The following is a 16,347-nucleotide window of genomic DNA, read 5'->3' on the forward strand; positions in this document are numbered from 1 at the left end:
CGTCTTATGAAATACCATGAATGGAGTTTAATTTTCAACTTTCTCGTTTCCAGAGGATGGAGGAGAGTTCGTTGATGGCGAGAGCAGAAGAAATAGCCTGAGGCTGCAGGAAAGTCAGCCCAAATCCCTAGCAATAGATGTTCTCTCCAGCCAATCCAAGGTGTCTGTTTCAGTTGATGGTACAACGGTAAGTGAAGGAAAAGTTTAAGCCCTTTTGGTCAAAAATAAGTTTTATCATTCTGCACTGAACTGAAAATGCTACCGTCTGTAACCCTCAGTCAGTGCATTCGCTGAATGGATGATAGCTTGCCCTAAAACTCATATATTTCTAGAAAATAAATTTTGATTTTGTGATTTTGAGAGTGAGTGAGCACTTAACAGATTTGCAGAAATTTCTTCAGAGCAGTTATTTGTTGAATGTTCTTTGTCTCATCAGCCAATCCCATTTTGTAAGGTTGTTACATGGGTTAACAGTTCTCATTATTGAACAAAGTTTTTAATTTCTACAAGCATTTTAGAACCAGTGCCATCTCATCCACATCCCTACCCCAACCCTGCCCTCTCTCTCCAAACAGTAGTTAATCTTAAATATTCAGCCAGAAAGTGCCCTTCACAAACCACCCACCTTCATTTTCAATTAGTTCCTGCCCACAACTACTGCCTTCCAAGATCTTTGGCTCTGTCCTCATATTTCTTTCTTAACCTAAGTAGCATGACACTTCTCCTAGCACCCGACTTTATTCATGTTTATAACCATATTAAATCTGTTCAGTGACAATCATAACTATTCTCTTTCTTAGATTCTGGAGGACAACGAAGAGCATAAGGGCCGAGGAATACATGTTCTAGTATTGAACCAAGCAAGTGGAAGCGTAATGGCACAACGAATATTTGATACCTATTCCCCACATGAAGACGAGGCCATGGCTCTATTTCTTAATATGGTGTCAGATGGAAGGATAATCATTTTTGCTATAAAGGTATGTTTGATTTAATTATTTTATTTTATAGCTTAAACATAAGAGATACTTGAATGTAAAACCAAACAGAACCACATAAATTTATTTCCCAAAATGGTAAGTAAGTAAGATAATGGTGTAGCATATGAGGAAGTAAGCAAGATAATGGTGCTGAATATGATGAACAGTGTAACAAAAGATCATGTACACAGTGTCAAAGATTTTGTTCTAAAATAATGTAGTATTTGCGAAAGATGCAGCAGCAGTAATGTCTCAATTTCCTTTAGAATCAGTCACATGTTAAGAACATATAACTTTGTTTAGTATTAAGCAATAGAAAATCCAAGTTGGAATAAAGACAATATTATGAAAAGAATAGTCACCATATAAAATAGTTACCATACAGAGGTGACAATGAGTCACAGACAGGTACAAAAAAGGACTGCTCTACATGTTAGCTTCTAGCCAAAAGTCCTTCCACAGTAGAAAAAACACACACACACATTCACACAAGCACAAAACACACACACACACACACACACACACACACACACACACACACACACACACACACACACACGAGCGCGCGCGCGAGACCGCTGTCTCTGGCCACTGAGGCTGGACTGTGAGCAACTGTACTTGATGGGAGAAACAATTTCGGTGGTGCAGGTAAGGAGGAGGCTTGTGTGGGGGAGGGGAGGGATAGCAGGGTAGGGATGGGGGTTGGTGTATTGCTGCTTGTTGGAGAATGCAGGGATGTGGTGGTGATAGGGTAGGGGTGCTAGGTACAGTCGATAGGTTGGGGGGGGGGGGGGGGGGAGAGGGAGTGAAAATGAAGAGAAGCAGATGAGGGGAAAAAAAAGAGATAGACTAGTGGGTGTGTGTTGGTGGAATAGAAGTCTGTGTAGTTCTGTACTGGGAGCGGGGAAGGTGAAAGGTGGTTGAAGGACAGGGACTAGTGAAGGTTGAGGCAAGGGGGTTTTGGGAACATAGGATATATAGCAGGAAGAGTTCCTATCCACGCAGTTCAGAGAAACTGGTGTTGGTAGGAAGAAACAGATGGCACAGGCTGTGAAGCAGTCATTGAACTGAAGCACGGTGTGTTGGACAGCATGTTCAGCAACTGGGTGTCCAGCTGCCCATGAATGGCCACAGTTAACTGGTGGCCATTCATGTGGACAGACAGCAAGTTGATTGGTTATTATTAAGTATCCTTTTGACATATCCCCTTATAGCTTAAAAAAATGGTCCACTGATGTGAAACCAACCTGAAAATTACTCAAATCGTGCCAGACAGGATGTAAATTTATTTAAATTAAAATTATTTTGTTTATTTTCTGTGCTTTTATGTACAATAATCTACAAATGTTATCAACCTAGTCTGTGTAGTAATAGCTATTAAAATTTTATGCATTATTTTGGTGTGTATTCTCACTAAAAATGTGTAATTGTTGCCATTTGAACTTCCACACATTTTACACAAAGCAGAATAATATGAAATAAATTCTTATTGAATATTCATTGATAACAATAATCAAAGAGATTCTTCTGCTGTGATTATATTGTTTGTGAGATAACTGGAAATTACAGAGTTTTGCAGTTTGATACTTCATTTGTGTTACTCTAACATCCAAGCAAAATTATCATTATACTTATACTGTCTTTTCTAGGATGAAGGAACATTTCAAATGAAACAGCCTGCCCGAGATTTGTTGAGACGTCTTGGCTCTAAGCGTTCACAAGTAATAGGATGGAGGGATATGTGGGCAATGGTAACACAAAAGGGCTCAAAAATGTTTGGCGAATCTTATAGTAAAAGCACTGAATTCAATACCTGGGGAGCCCCAGTTATGCTTCATGCAGAAATTCCCCTTGTACCTGCTGAAGGTAAGGATTTCCTACTGTATTGTAAATATGCACCATATCAGTAGATGTAATAAAACAGATCCTCAAACAAACCCCTATGAACACCACTACTACTACTACTACTACTACTACTACTAGTTCTAGTACTAGTACTTCTGCTGCTGCTGCTGTTATTTGTAGTACAGTCAAGTTGATTATTCTTGTTTATAGTTACAGAAAAACCATCCCAAGATTGTAACTTGTATTTATTTATTGTGGCAGAAGCAAAATACAACCTATAACATTTTGAGAAACTTCACTAAAGCAATGGACATGCAGAAAAAATAAATCAAGTACAAGAATATGCTCAGAAGGTATCTCTCCCAAGTACAAACTAAATTTTATCTGGATGCAGTGTCAGTCACAAATATGATTGAGACATCATGAACAAATGTATTTTACTATTTATATTTGGCACATTTAGAAGGGTACTGAGAACTTTCCCATATGGAGCTCCTAATGAATTTCTACAGAACAGTAGCAACCTCATTTCCTCAGTACAAGAGTTGCTTATGGGTTTTGAAGCCAAAGATAAAGAGTTAATTGGTGGTATTTACTTGACCTTTTTAAGTATATTTAAAGACTATAACAGACTAGACTAGACCAGCAATTTGGTGTAAGAAAAGAATCAAAGGCTTCTCTCGATAACTGGAAAATCAAGGAATACAGCCAACATCGCACTTCTACAACTCTACAATTAGTATGTGACTAATACCAAAAATCTAAGCAAGTTATAGAAAACACATGATGATGATGATCATGATCATGGTTATGGTGGAGATTATGGTGATGATGCTGGGAATAATTGGCGTTCAAGTTCACAGACTGTCACAGAGTTTTGGATTGACATACCACCTGTACTATTGTTCTACACAACTCTGAACAAATTTCACATATTATTGGCAATTACTACCGAATTTATTGTGAAATATATATAATTTAAAGATAATCAAGTACAGGAGGAGGATGGGGATTTAATACACTCTTGATAAGGAGGTCACTGTAAACAGAGTTCAAACTCAGATTGGACAAGGACAGGGGAATAAGCTACATCCTTTTCAAGTGAATTGTCATGCATTTTCCTTAACTGATTTAACGAAGACCTAAATCCACATAATCCATCCTCTCAAATGAAAGTCTAGTGTGTAAGCACTGTGCCCTCCTCACTCAGTAATTTGTTGTGAACCATGTTGTGTTGAATCAATGTACTTACTGTATATTTCTCTCTGTTACATTTACCACACAAACAGGAAATCATAAAGCTAAACTGTGGTTAAATAATGGATTTATATTGAGTCAGAAGTGATTTAAATTCTAATCTTGATATGTTTGGTATATATTTGCTGTGTTTCATCAGGTAAATGCTGGAATGGCGAAGTTCTTCCTCATTCCTTATATGCTAAACTCCTGTTCTGACTCTAAAATTGACAGCAGTGGTTTCAGTGATTGATACTTACTGGACATGATACTTAGTAAATACCAGCATGATGTGTTCTCTTTACAAGAACCATAACTTTAATGTAATTCTGACATTTTTTGATCCACAGACAGTGAATGTTATTGGCCAGACAATGAGGAAAACAGAAGGCGAAGGCAGTTTTGTAACCACATTGAAGGTTACGGAAGTGTCTGCAGCTGCCAAGACCCTGCACCAATAATTTTTAGCCCTGAACCAGTAAGGAAAATAGTAGCACTGTTTTTGGTTACAAGAAACTTTGATTTATTCATATCATAACATGCAGATGCTGATCATTTGATTAGAATATGGGATACACGTCAAAATATGGTTAACACAACTTCACTTACATAAAACTATAATTAATAAGATAGAGTAATACTTAAACATTAATGAACTTGTTTGTGAAAAAAACATCTATATTTACACAAGACAATTGATTAACTACATTATGCTCAAATATTCAGTTCATCCTTCATGAGATCCTCAACTGGGTTGTAGCATTGCTGAAGTAGAGTACCATGTAGCTTTCCTTTTAGTGAATCTAGGTTCATACTCAAATTGTTTTTGGCTTTTAGCTTGTTGTAAATTTTCATCCTCAAATACTGGGGATTCTGGACTTACAAGTCTAAATGATGAGCAGGGAGCATACAAATCTTTATTTCTTGAAATTGATTAAAACAATTTTCCTTTCATAATTCTAAATTGCTAGGACTGTTAATAATTTCAGATTTTTAAATAATGGATGACATGATTTCCTTGGATGCACAGTACATGTGTTACTAATGATTCTTTTCTGTAATTTGAGTATGTGCTTAATGTTGTTTGGATTTCTCCTGTACCTTGTAAGTGGTTGAATAAGTAACTATGGTATGTTATTTTCCTTTTGCCAATGTCAGTGTCATTAGCTAATATTTGCATTTCAAATGTGAAGCTACAAAATTTGTTTACTGGATATTCCACATGTTTATTCAACTTAAATTCTTGTTTAGGTGTAACCCTAAAAATTTCATAGTATGTATTTCTTCTAGATTTTGATTCTTAAGGTTTATTTTAATTTCCTGGGATGTTGACTGTTTTGTTCCAAAACGGATGGTATGAGCTTTTGTGATGTTCAGGGTTAATCCACTGAGCTGAAAGCATCTTTATAAATGATCTTGTATGCATTGATATTAAGTGGTAAATCAGTAATGTAGAATATAAACAAAATAGGTCCTGGGACATAAACTTAAGTAGCACCTCATGTTACAGGCTTTCATTTGGAAGAATAATTTGCTGCATTTGCAAAGACAATAACTCTTTGTTTTCCACTGCACAAGTAGAAGTAAACCAATGTAGAACATCACCCCCTAATTCCATACCTGTCAAGTTTATGGATAAGAAGTGCATCATGTACTAACTCAAAGGGTTTTGTGAAGTCACAAAATATCCCTGCAACTTTATTCTTATCATCTAATGATCTGCTGATCTTGTCAAGAGACTTGTTAATTGAATCTGTTGTGCATTTCCATGCAAGAAGCCAAATTGATTTTTCAAAATAATCTCACATTTTTCAATAAAATTTTTAATCTGGATGGCAGGAGTACTTTGAAATACTTTTAACAAGACTGAAAAGAAAGAGATGGGATGATATTTTCCCATATCCTCTCTTGATCCGTTTCTGAATGTTGGTTTTACTTCTGCATACTTTAGCACCTTCAGGAAACAGTGTTCAAAATATTGGTTTATTATTATAGATAGTGGATGCCCTATTATTTTATGCACACTTTTAAGAAATTTTGTGGGTATCCCATCCCAAGCTGCAGAATTTTTATTTTTCAGTGTTAATATAATGTTTTCTACTTCTATTGCTGACACTGTTTTGTACTTTGTTAGGCATCAGACATTTGATCTGGTCTGAAGGGACATACTTTGTCATCAAAATCTGCAATATTGACATCTGATTTCACTACGTTAATGAAGAATTCATTGAAGCATTCTGTAATGTGATATCAGTTTACAATAATCGCATCTTCAAGTTTGATTTCACAAATGTCACAACTTGAGGCTTTAATACCTAATTCAGATTTCACAACTAACCTCACTACATTTGATTTATTCTCATGTCTTATAATTAATTTATTATTTGTTATCTGTTTTGCTGCCTTGAGAACTTTCTTAAATATAATTTTGTTTTCTCTTATTCAACAGAGTCAGTATTTTTATTGTATCTTCGTTCCTTATATAGCTGTCTTTTCTTAGTACTAGAGATTTTTATACTGTAAGTGATCAATTTCAGTTTTTTGGTCTGTGTAATAATTGAACATTTTCATAAACTTGATGAAAGACTTAACCATGTCTCCAGCTTTAGATGAATGTTGGATATTCTTTACGCTCAAATTTATTAGGTGTTACCTGACAGTGGTATACAAATCTAATACATATGTTACTTCCAGATTAAAAACTTCAGTTCTGCAATCTTTAATACAAAATCTAATCTCATTAGCTTGTTTCTCAGCAGTTTCTATACTTCCTTGTGTCTTTTTTCTTCTGTCTCTCCACTAAAACATTAAATTTAATGATATTCATCATTAATACGATAAATCAAACTTGCACCTAAATAAGTAATTAACTAACATTACTCTAACCAGATGACTGTCCAATCCCAATCACAGGATAGACAAGACCAAGGTTACAAGTAAATATTCCTTATTTATCAAAGGATATATACAATGTCTTCCCCTTTATCACCAGTGCACGAAAGTGAAACATTAGTGATACATCTGATCTTAAATCTTAATGATTAAATGACCTTTTCAGTGCTCTGTCATACTTTTTTAAGCGCTGTAAATTGGCTGTAAGTGGGGACTTGTGTATTCATTTATAATAAAAAATATTGAACTTTACCTACCCAGATAGCCATGCATCTGAAGCATCACTTCCAGGATCCACTTCCTGGATCGAATCAGCCCGGCAGATTAATGACATGGGTCAGGGTTCTGGCCACCCTGGGTGTAGTTTTTAGGTAGTTTCCCACATACCAGCATGTGAATACTGGTTTGGTACCCAAGTTTCACCTCAGTTACATGATTCACAAATATTTAGAAAACTTTTGCTCTCTTTCAAATGAATAACACTACACACAGACAGTCTGGATACACACATTCCATCCTGGTGTGTAACAGGGTGGTGACAGGAAGAATATCCAGACACCCCTTGTATTAACCATCCCAAATCTGTTAATAACCATGGTAGTCATGCACTGATGCATAACAAAGGCACAAGAAATAGAAGAAGATTTAAAAATGTTGATCTTTATAAAATCCAGTTTTTGAATCTAGTTTTGATTTATTCTTAACACATACATTCCCAATAAGTACATAAAGCAATAGTGCAACTGCCTCTGACAGCTGGTATCTAAATTAAGTGAGATTTTATTAATTATATATTAAACCCACAATAACTTTTTTCTGGTCACAATGATCAATAGTTAATCATGTTAAGAAATAACAACATTTAAGAATGTCTTCATTTATTTTAATAAATCTCTGCTGATTTTCAGCACATAATACAGATTTGTACACTTTAATATGGCTAAAGTTGGAGAAAAAATGCAGTCACTACGTACAGGTCATTTAACTCCATATATGATCTAAAACTTTGCAGATGTCTTCAGTCTACATAGTTGTTGTCAATTTCAGTAGCCAACAACATTTTTGATAAGTTGTAGGTGCTAAATTCAAAAATGAAATCAATTTTTGACTATTGGGATCAGTTTTCTTGTGACCCTTTCATCTGTTAAAATCTTGAAAATTCTGTATATTGGTTATTCTTTTGTGGCATAACTTAAATATTCTGCAGCATTAATTGCTGAAAAATAATCAGAATATATGCAAGGAATTACCACACACAACCTCAAGTTCAGAAATTTACCTCCAGGAAGTAAAGGTGATTTGGCAGCATTGCTGGATCACAATAGTGTCTGTTGTTTCAGACATGTCTGAAAGAACAGACATGTCTAAAAAAAAACACACTATATACATAAAAATTAAGGCAACATGCCCAATCATCTCTTCAGTGCAGATGCACACAAGACTCAAACTTTTACGAGAATCAGCAAAATTCTGTGAGTAATGAGGATAATGGGCAAGGAGCACTACATGTGTAGTGCGTGTATAAGATGAGAATTTGGATTTTTCGGGGTACATATTAGTGTACTCCGTGCAGTTACAATGACCACTATGTTCGGATGGCTCTGTGGTGAGAGTATCTCCCTGGTAAACCGGAGACCCAGGTTGGAATCCTGGTCCAGCACAAATTTTCAACTTCTCCATTTGACTTTAATCAATACCCACTTGCATTCAGTGTCTGTAATTCTTTGTATATTGATTATATAATGATAAGACAGACATTTTGGAACCAGATTTTAAACTGTAAGACATTTCCAGTGACAGATGTGGACGCTGTCCACAATTTATTGGTTATGAACTGTAGATTAAAACTGAAGAAATGGTACAAAGTTAAAGAGTTGGCACCAGGATAAGTTGATAGAACTAGAGGTTGTTCAGAGATTTTAGAGGGAGCATTTGACAATGAATGACTGAAACAGGGGAAAGGAATCCTGCAGAAGACAAATGAATAGCTTTGAAACACGAAATTGTGAAGGCAGCAGATGATCAAATAGATAGAAAGACAATGCCTAATAGAGATCCTTAGATATCACAGAAGATATTGAATTTAATTGATGAAAGGAGAAAATGTAAAAATGTAGCAAATGAAGCACACAAAATGGAATACAGACATTTAAAAAATGAGAGTGACAGGAAATGTAAAATAGCTAGAGGACAAGTGTAAGGACATAGAAGCATATATAACAGTGGAAAAGATAGATGATGCCAATAGGAAAATTAAAGAGAGACATTTGGAGAAAAGAAAAACAGCTGTAGAAATATCAGAAACTCGGGTGAAAAACCAGTAAAAAACAAAGAAGGGTAACCTGAAAGGCCAAAGGAGTGTATAGAAGGGCAATACAAAGGAAATGTACTTGAGGGCAATATTATAGAGAGAGAAGAAAATGTAGATGAAGATGAGATAGGAGATATCTACATCTACATTGATACTCCGCAAGCCACCCAACGGTGTGTGGCGGAGGGCACTTTACGTGCCACTGTCATTACCTCCCTTTCCTGTTCCAGTCGCGTATGGTTCGCGGGAAGAACGACTGTCTGAAAGCCTCCGTGCGCGCTCTAATCTCTCTAATTTTACATTCGTGATCTCCTCGGGAAGTATAAGTAGGGGGAAGCAATATATTCGATACCTCATCCAGAAACGCACCCTCTCGAAACCTGGCGAGCAAGCTACACCGCGATGCAGAGCGCCTCTCTTGCAGAGTCTGCCACTTGAGTTTATTAAACATCTCCGTAACGCTATCACGGTTACCAAATAACCCAGTGACGAAACGCGCCGCTCTTCTTTGGATCTTCTCTATCTCCTCCGTCAACCCGACCTGGTACGGATCCCACACTGATGAGCAATACTCAAGTATAGGTCGAACGAGTGTTTTGTAAGCCACCTCCTTTGTTGATGGACTACATTTTCTAAGCACTCTCCCAATGAATCTCAACCTGGTACCCGCCTTACCAACAATTAGTTTTATATGATCATTCCACTTCAAATCGTTCCGTACGCATACTCCCAGATATTTTACAGAAGTAACTGCTACCAGTGTTTGTTCCGCTATCATATAATCATACAATAAAGGATCCTTCTTTCTATGTATTCGCAATACATTACATTTGTCTATGTTAAGGGTCAGTTGCCACTCCCTGCACCAAGTGCCTATCCGCTGCAGATCTTCCTGTATTTCGCTACAATTTTCTAATGCAGCAACTTCTCTGTATACTACAGCATCATCCGCGAAAAGCCGCATGGAACTTCCGACACTATCTACTAAGTCATTTATATATATTGTGAAAAGCAATGGTCCCATAACACTCCCCTGTGGCACGCCAGAGGTTACTTTAACGTCTGTAGACGTCTCTCCATTGATAACAACATGCTGTGTTCTGTTTGCTAAAAACTCTTCAATCCAGCCACACAGCTGGTCTGATATTCCGTAGGCTCTTACTTTGTTTATCAGGCGACAGTGCGGAACTGTATCGAACGCCTTCCGGAAGTCAAGAAAAATAGCATCTACCTGGGAGCCTGTATCTAATATTTTCTGGGTCTCATGAACAAATAAAGCGAGTTGGGTCTCACACGATCGCTGTTTCCGGAATCCATGTTGATTCCTACATAGTAGATTCTGGGTTTCCAGAAATGACATGACACGCGAGCAAAAAACATGTTCTAAAATTCTACAAGAGATTGACGTAAGAGATATAGGTCTATAGTTCTGCGCATCTGCTCGACGACCCTTCTTGAAGACTGGGACTATCTGTGCTCTTTTCCAATCATTTGGAACCCTCCGTTCCTCTAGAGACTTGCGGTACACGGCTGTTAGAAGGGGGGCAAGTTCTTTCGCGTACTCTGTGTAGAATCGAATTGGTATCCCGTCAGGTCCAGTGGACTTTCCTCTATTGAGTGATTCCAGTTGCTTTTCTATTCCTTGGACACTTATTTCGATGTCAGCCATTTTTTCGTTTGTGCGAGGATTTAGAGAAGGAACTGCAGTGCGGTCTTCCTCTGTGAAACAGCTTTGGAAAAAGGTGTTTAGTATTTCAGCTTTACGCGTGTCATCCTCTGTTTCAATGCCATCATCATCCCGTAGTGTCTGGATATGCTGTTTCGAGCCACTTACTGATTTAACGTACGACCAGAACTTCCTAGGATTTTCTGTCAAGTCGGTACATAGAATTTTACTTTCGAATTCAATGAACGCTTCACGCATAGCCCTCCTTACGCTAACTTTGACATCGTTTAGCTTCTGTTTGACTGAGAGGTTTTGGCTGCGTTTAAACTTGGAGTGGAGCTCTCTTTGCTTTCGCAGTAGTTTCCTAACATTGTTGTTGTACCACGGTGGGTTTTTCCCGTCCCTCACAGTTTTACTCGGCACGTACCTGTCTAAAACGCATTTTACGATTGCCTTGAACTTTTTCCATAAACACTCAACATTGTCAGTGTCGGAACAGAAATTTTCGTTTTGATCTGTTAGGTAGTCTGAAATCTGCCTTCTATTACTCTTGCTAAACAGATAAACCTTCCTCCCTTTTTTTATATTCCTATTAACTTCCATATTCAGGGATGCTGCAACGGCCTTATGATCACTGATTCCCTGTTCTGTACATACAGATTCGAAAAGTTCGGGTCTGTTTGTTATCAGTAGGTCCAATATGTTATCTCCACGAGTCGGTTCTCTGTTTAATTGCTCGAGGTAATTTTCGGATAGTGCACTCAGTATAATGTCACTCGATGCTCTGTCCCTACCACCCGTCCTAAACATCTGAGTGTCCCAGTCTATATCTGGTAAATTGAAATCTCCACCTAAGACTATAACATGCTGAGAAAATTTATGTGAAATGTATTCCAAATTTTCTCTCAGTTGTTCTGCCACTAATGCTGCTGAGTCGGGAGGTCGGTAAAAGGAGCCAATTATTAACCTAGTTCGGTTGTTTAGTGTAACCTCCACCCATAATAATTCACAGGAACTATCCACTTCTACTTCACTACAGGATAAACTACTACTAACAGCGATGAACACTCCACCACCGGTTGCATGCAATCTATCCTTTCTAAACACCGTCTGTACCTTTGTAAAAATTTCGGGAGAATTTATCTCTGGCTGTGACAAGAATTTGACAGAGCACCGAAAGACCTAAGTCAAAACAAGGCCACTGGAATAGATGATATTCCATCAGAACTAGGGATATCCTTGGGAGAGCTAACCATGTCAAACTATCCCATTTGGTATGCAAGGTGTATGAGATAGATGAAATATCATAAGACTTCAAGACGAAAGCAGGTGCTTACAGGTGTGAATATTACTGAACTATCAGTTTAATAAGTCACAGTTGCAATGTACTAACATTAATTATTTACAGAAGAATGGAAAAACTGGTAGGTGTCCACCTCGGGGAAGATCACTTTGGATTCTGGAGAAATGTAGGAACATTTGAAGCAATATTGACTCCACAACTTATTTTAGAAGATAGGTTAATGAAAGACAGACCTATGTTTATAGCTTTTGCAGATTTGTAAATGCTTTTGACAGTGTCAACTGGAATACACTCTTTGAAATTCTGCAGGTAGCAGAGGTAGGCAGTGAAGGCTTATACACAACTTGTACAGAAACCAGACAGCAGTTGTAAGAGTTGAGGGGCACGAAAGGGAAGCAGTGGTTGAGAAGTGAGTGAGGCAGGTTTGTAACCTACCCCTGATGTTATGCAATTTGTGCACTGAGCAAGCAGTAAAGGAAAGCAAAGAAAAATTTGGAGAAGGAGTTAAAGTTAAGGGAGAAGAAATAAAAATTTTGAGTTTTGCCAAAGCGATTATAATTTTGTCAGAGACAGCAAAGGACTTGGAAGAGCAGTTGAATGGAATGGACAGTTTCTTGAAAGGAGGATACCAGATGAACATCAGGAAAAGTAAAACATGCGAAATGGAATGTAGTCAAATTAAATCATGTGATGCTGAGCAAACTAGATTAGGAAATGAGACACTAAAAGTAGTAGTGGAGTTTTGCTATTTCAGCAGCAAAATAAGTGATGATGGCTGAAGCAGAGAGGAGATCAAATGTAGACTGGCAATGGCAAGAAAAGTATTTCTCAAGAAGAGAAATTTGTTAACAATGAATATAGATTTAAGTGTTAGGAAACCTCTTCTGAAGATATTTTTCTGGAGTGTAGTCTCATATGGAAATGAGACAGATAAGAAGAGAATCGAAGTTATTGAAATTTGGTGCTACAGAAGAGTACTGAAGACTAGATGGGTAGATCATGTAACCAATGATGAGGTAATGAACAGAATTTGGAAGAAAAGAAATGTGAGGCATAACTTGACTAAAAGAAAGGATCAGTTGATAGGATACATCCTGAGACATCAAGGGATCACCAATTCAGTATTGTAGAGAAGTGTTGATGCTACAAATTGTAGAGGGAGACCGAGAAGTGAACACAGTAAGAAGGTGCAAAACGATGTAGTTTGCAATAGTTATTTGGACATGAAGGGACTTGCACAGAATAGGGTAGTGGGGAGAGCTGCATCAAATCAGTCTTTGGACTGAAGACCACAACAACAACAACTATTGCAAAAAGTTGGTTAGTGTTTGTTTTAGTATTGCTAAATTTGTTCCATATTCACCAACTTTTTAAATTTGCGTGCAGTGTTTAAGGTCTGCCCACCAGTATAAATATACAAGATGTGGCTCCTTCATTCCTCCCAACATATTTTATAACAATATAACCAATTTCTGTACTGTTCACTGTTGGCATCCAAAGGACACAACATTTTGTTGATTGATGCTGTCAGCATCATCATGTATGCTGATGAACTGATAGTCAGTTAAACAGCTGGCAGTACATTTTTGGATTATTTTGTCATAAAAATATAATTTTACTACGTCTCATGTTGTACACACAATTTGTATTTGTAATACAAGTCCAGTGCATAGTATTCATAATGATCAATTTTACATACGTTTACAAAAATTAGTAATACTTCTGAGAAAATTCCATTTTTTAACTCCAACTTTTAGTTGATAACACTGGTTTAAATTTCACATCATATTCGTATCAAATTCTTCACAACATTAAATATTGATAGCACTCTTGTCCATGACAATAACAGTATAAATCTTAAGTTTAAGGTTTGTTTTAAATGAATGTATTCTGTTTTAGGTAATGTATTTGTCTTGAATCCAGAGTCTGGATAATTCATCACAAACTCACATATTTTAAAATATTTTGTAGGTAATAAACAACAAGGTCCATGATGTACCAGTTGCAATCATTGCCAGCAACAGGCCACATTACTTATACAGGTATTTGCATATAATATTTAACCACTTCACACCCAACCCCAAAGGGAACATGGTTTACAGTTTTGTTTTTTTGGTGTACACTTTTCCCTCATATATATTTATTTTATTCTAATTAAAAGTTATCAAGTAGTTTTGGAATACAATAAATCTCAAATCTCAGAAAATCTCACATCTTTGTAATATAGTGTTTTTGTTTTTAATGTTTAGAATGTTGCGGTCCCTTCTGTCAGCCAGTGGTGCAAACCCAGAAATGATTACTGTTTTCATTGATGGATACTTTGAAGAACCACTGGAAGTTACTAAACTGTTTGGTTTACGAGGCATTCAGCACACACCAATTGGAGTTAAAAATGCACGGATATCCCAACATTACAAGGCCTCTTTAACAGCTACCTTTAATATTTTCCCACAGGCCAGATATGCAATTATTGTAGAAGAAGACTTAGATGTGTCTCCAGATTTCTTCAGGTAAAAATTACTTTAGTTATTAATTCATATTTTCCATGGTACAAAAGATGATTAAGGTGTTGTAAGTGAATAAATGTGCTTTGAGCTTGTAACACATATACGTTAAAATCTATCACTGCATCTACTGAAGCCTAGCAGGTTACATCAGACATGGTCTTTTCTTTTTTATTTGTCTTCATTTTGTTTCCTTGTAATTCTAGCTAATCATTTCTTCACTTCTGTTTCACATCTGTTGCCTTCTTTATTCCTCATTTTTCTCATAGTATCCAACATTTACACCCTTTACATTTTTTCTTTATTTGCACTCATTCTCCACTCTTTTTCTCATTTCCTTAGTGTTAAAAAGTAGTATGTGTGCTTTCTCATTGTCTTCTTTTGTAAGTCTGAATTAATCTTTTGTTCACTAACTCACAAAACAGCTGTGTATTTTGGTTGTTCTTTGACTCTGATATCAAAGAAATATAGCGATATTTTTCTTATGATTCATCACCTCTATGATTACATCTGTTCTCATTTGCTCACACAGTCTGTTCTGTTGATCTCCCATCACATTACTGTACTTGAAAAAATTTGAAGAAAAATTCTGATGTTATTCACAAAGTTATTTCATAGAACTATAAGCATAGAAATTACAACTGAAACTTAAATTTCGTAATTAGCATGCTTTGCAGACCCATTTTCTTGTTCACTGACAATACAATTCTCTGATTTTGCCATGACTTCCTACTAAACATAATTTTTCTTCCTGATCCAAGTCTCACTTAATCTCAGGTATGCAAAAGTTCTAAAACTCTCACAGTAAAAATGCATTATCATTTAGATATTGGTTCTGTCTCATTTTATTATGCTGTCCTCTTTTGCTTTTTTCCTCATTATGCTCAAAATCTGCTTTTCTCATCTCCATTTAACCAGGGATACTTCCTTTGAAAGAGCACTACCAATTTCCTTTCCCATCCTTCCCCAATCTGAACTTGTGCTTCATCTCTAATGGGGACATTAAAACTCTGTAGTCAGGTAGCTGAAAGAATGTCCCTGACATCTCACACATGTGGGGCACATTGTGTGGAGTGGATACTCTAGCACCAGAGTTCTGGAATTCAGAAACGTTGTAATGGTGATGATCCTAGGTCTCCACCCCTATAACTCAAGGTCACACATAGTCAAGCAAGTAGTGACTAAGATAACTTAACAAGAAACTTCCACATAGTAACATTAGCAACATAGCCATGGGCTGCCACAGACATACTTTCATCAGCTCAACTATAGTCTTCTTTCCTTCCTTTTTCTGTACATAATAATCACAATGTCAATGTGAAGTTGAATTCTAATCTACCTTCCTTCCTTCCTTTCTTTTAACCACAGTCCTATTTCTATTTGACATCTCTATTTTTTAATATTATTGTTATATTTTCAATTCCATATATTACATCACTACTGTCAGCTATTACCTTAAAATTTACTTTCTTTGTTGCAGTATTTCTTCTCCATTATAACATAACTTTCTCCTTGATTCTTATTAACAGTGTATATTTATGAAGATTTTTTATTTTTCCTGTAGCACTTTTTTAAATATTTTCTTGCTGTACCATAGTAAATATTGTAAT

General features: G+C 36.5%; 1 protein-coding gene across 4 annotated transcripts in view; it reads left to right on the forward strand.

The window, feature by feature from the left end:
* The window catches only part of LOC124554776 (protein O-linked-mannose beta-1,2-N-acetylglucosaminyltransferase 1-like), a 1,050,404-nt gene that overhangs the window by 979,966 nt on the left and 54,091 nt on the right, over positions 1–16,347 (forward strand). For all 4 annotated transcript variants that reach the window (XM_047128420.1, XM_047128423.1, XM_047128421.1 and 1 more), the window contains 6 exons: positions 54–187; positions 801–980; positions 2,630–2,846; positions 4,412–4,539; positions 14,205–14,275; positions 14,483–14,743. In XM_047128420.1, the coding sequence (XP_046984376.1) occupies positions 54–187; positions 801–980; positions 2,630–2,846; positions 4,412–4,539; positions 14,205–14,275; positions 14,483–14,743 (991 nt within the window). The remainder of the gene's footprint in view (positions 1–53; positions 188–800; positions 981–2,629; positions 2,847–4,411; positions 4,540–14,204; positions 14,276–14,482; positions 14,744–16,347) is intronic.

This window comes from Schistocerca americana, chromosome X, assembly GCF_021461395.2.
Source record: "Schistocerca americana isolate TAMUIC-IGC-003095 chromosome X, iqSchAmer2.1, whole genome shotgun sequence".
Lineage (NCBI taxonomy): Eukaryota > Metazoa > Arthropoda > Insecta > Orthoptera > Acrididae > Schistocerca > Schistocerca americana.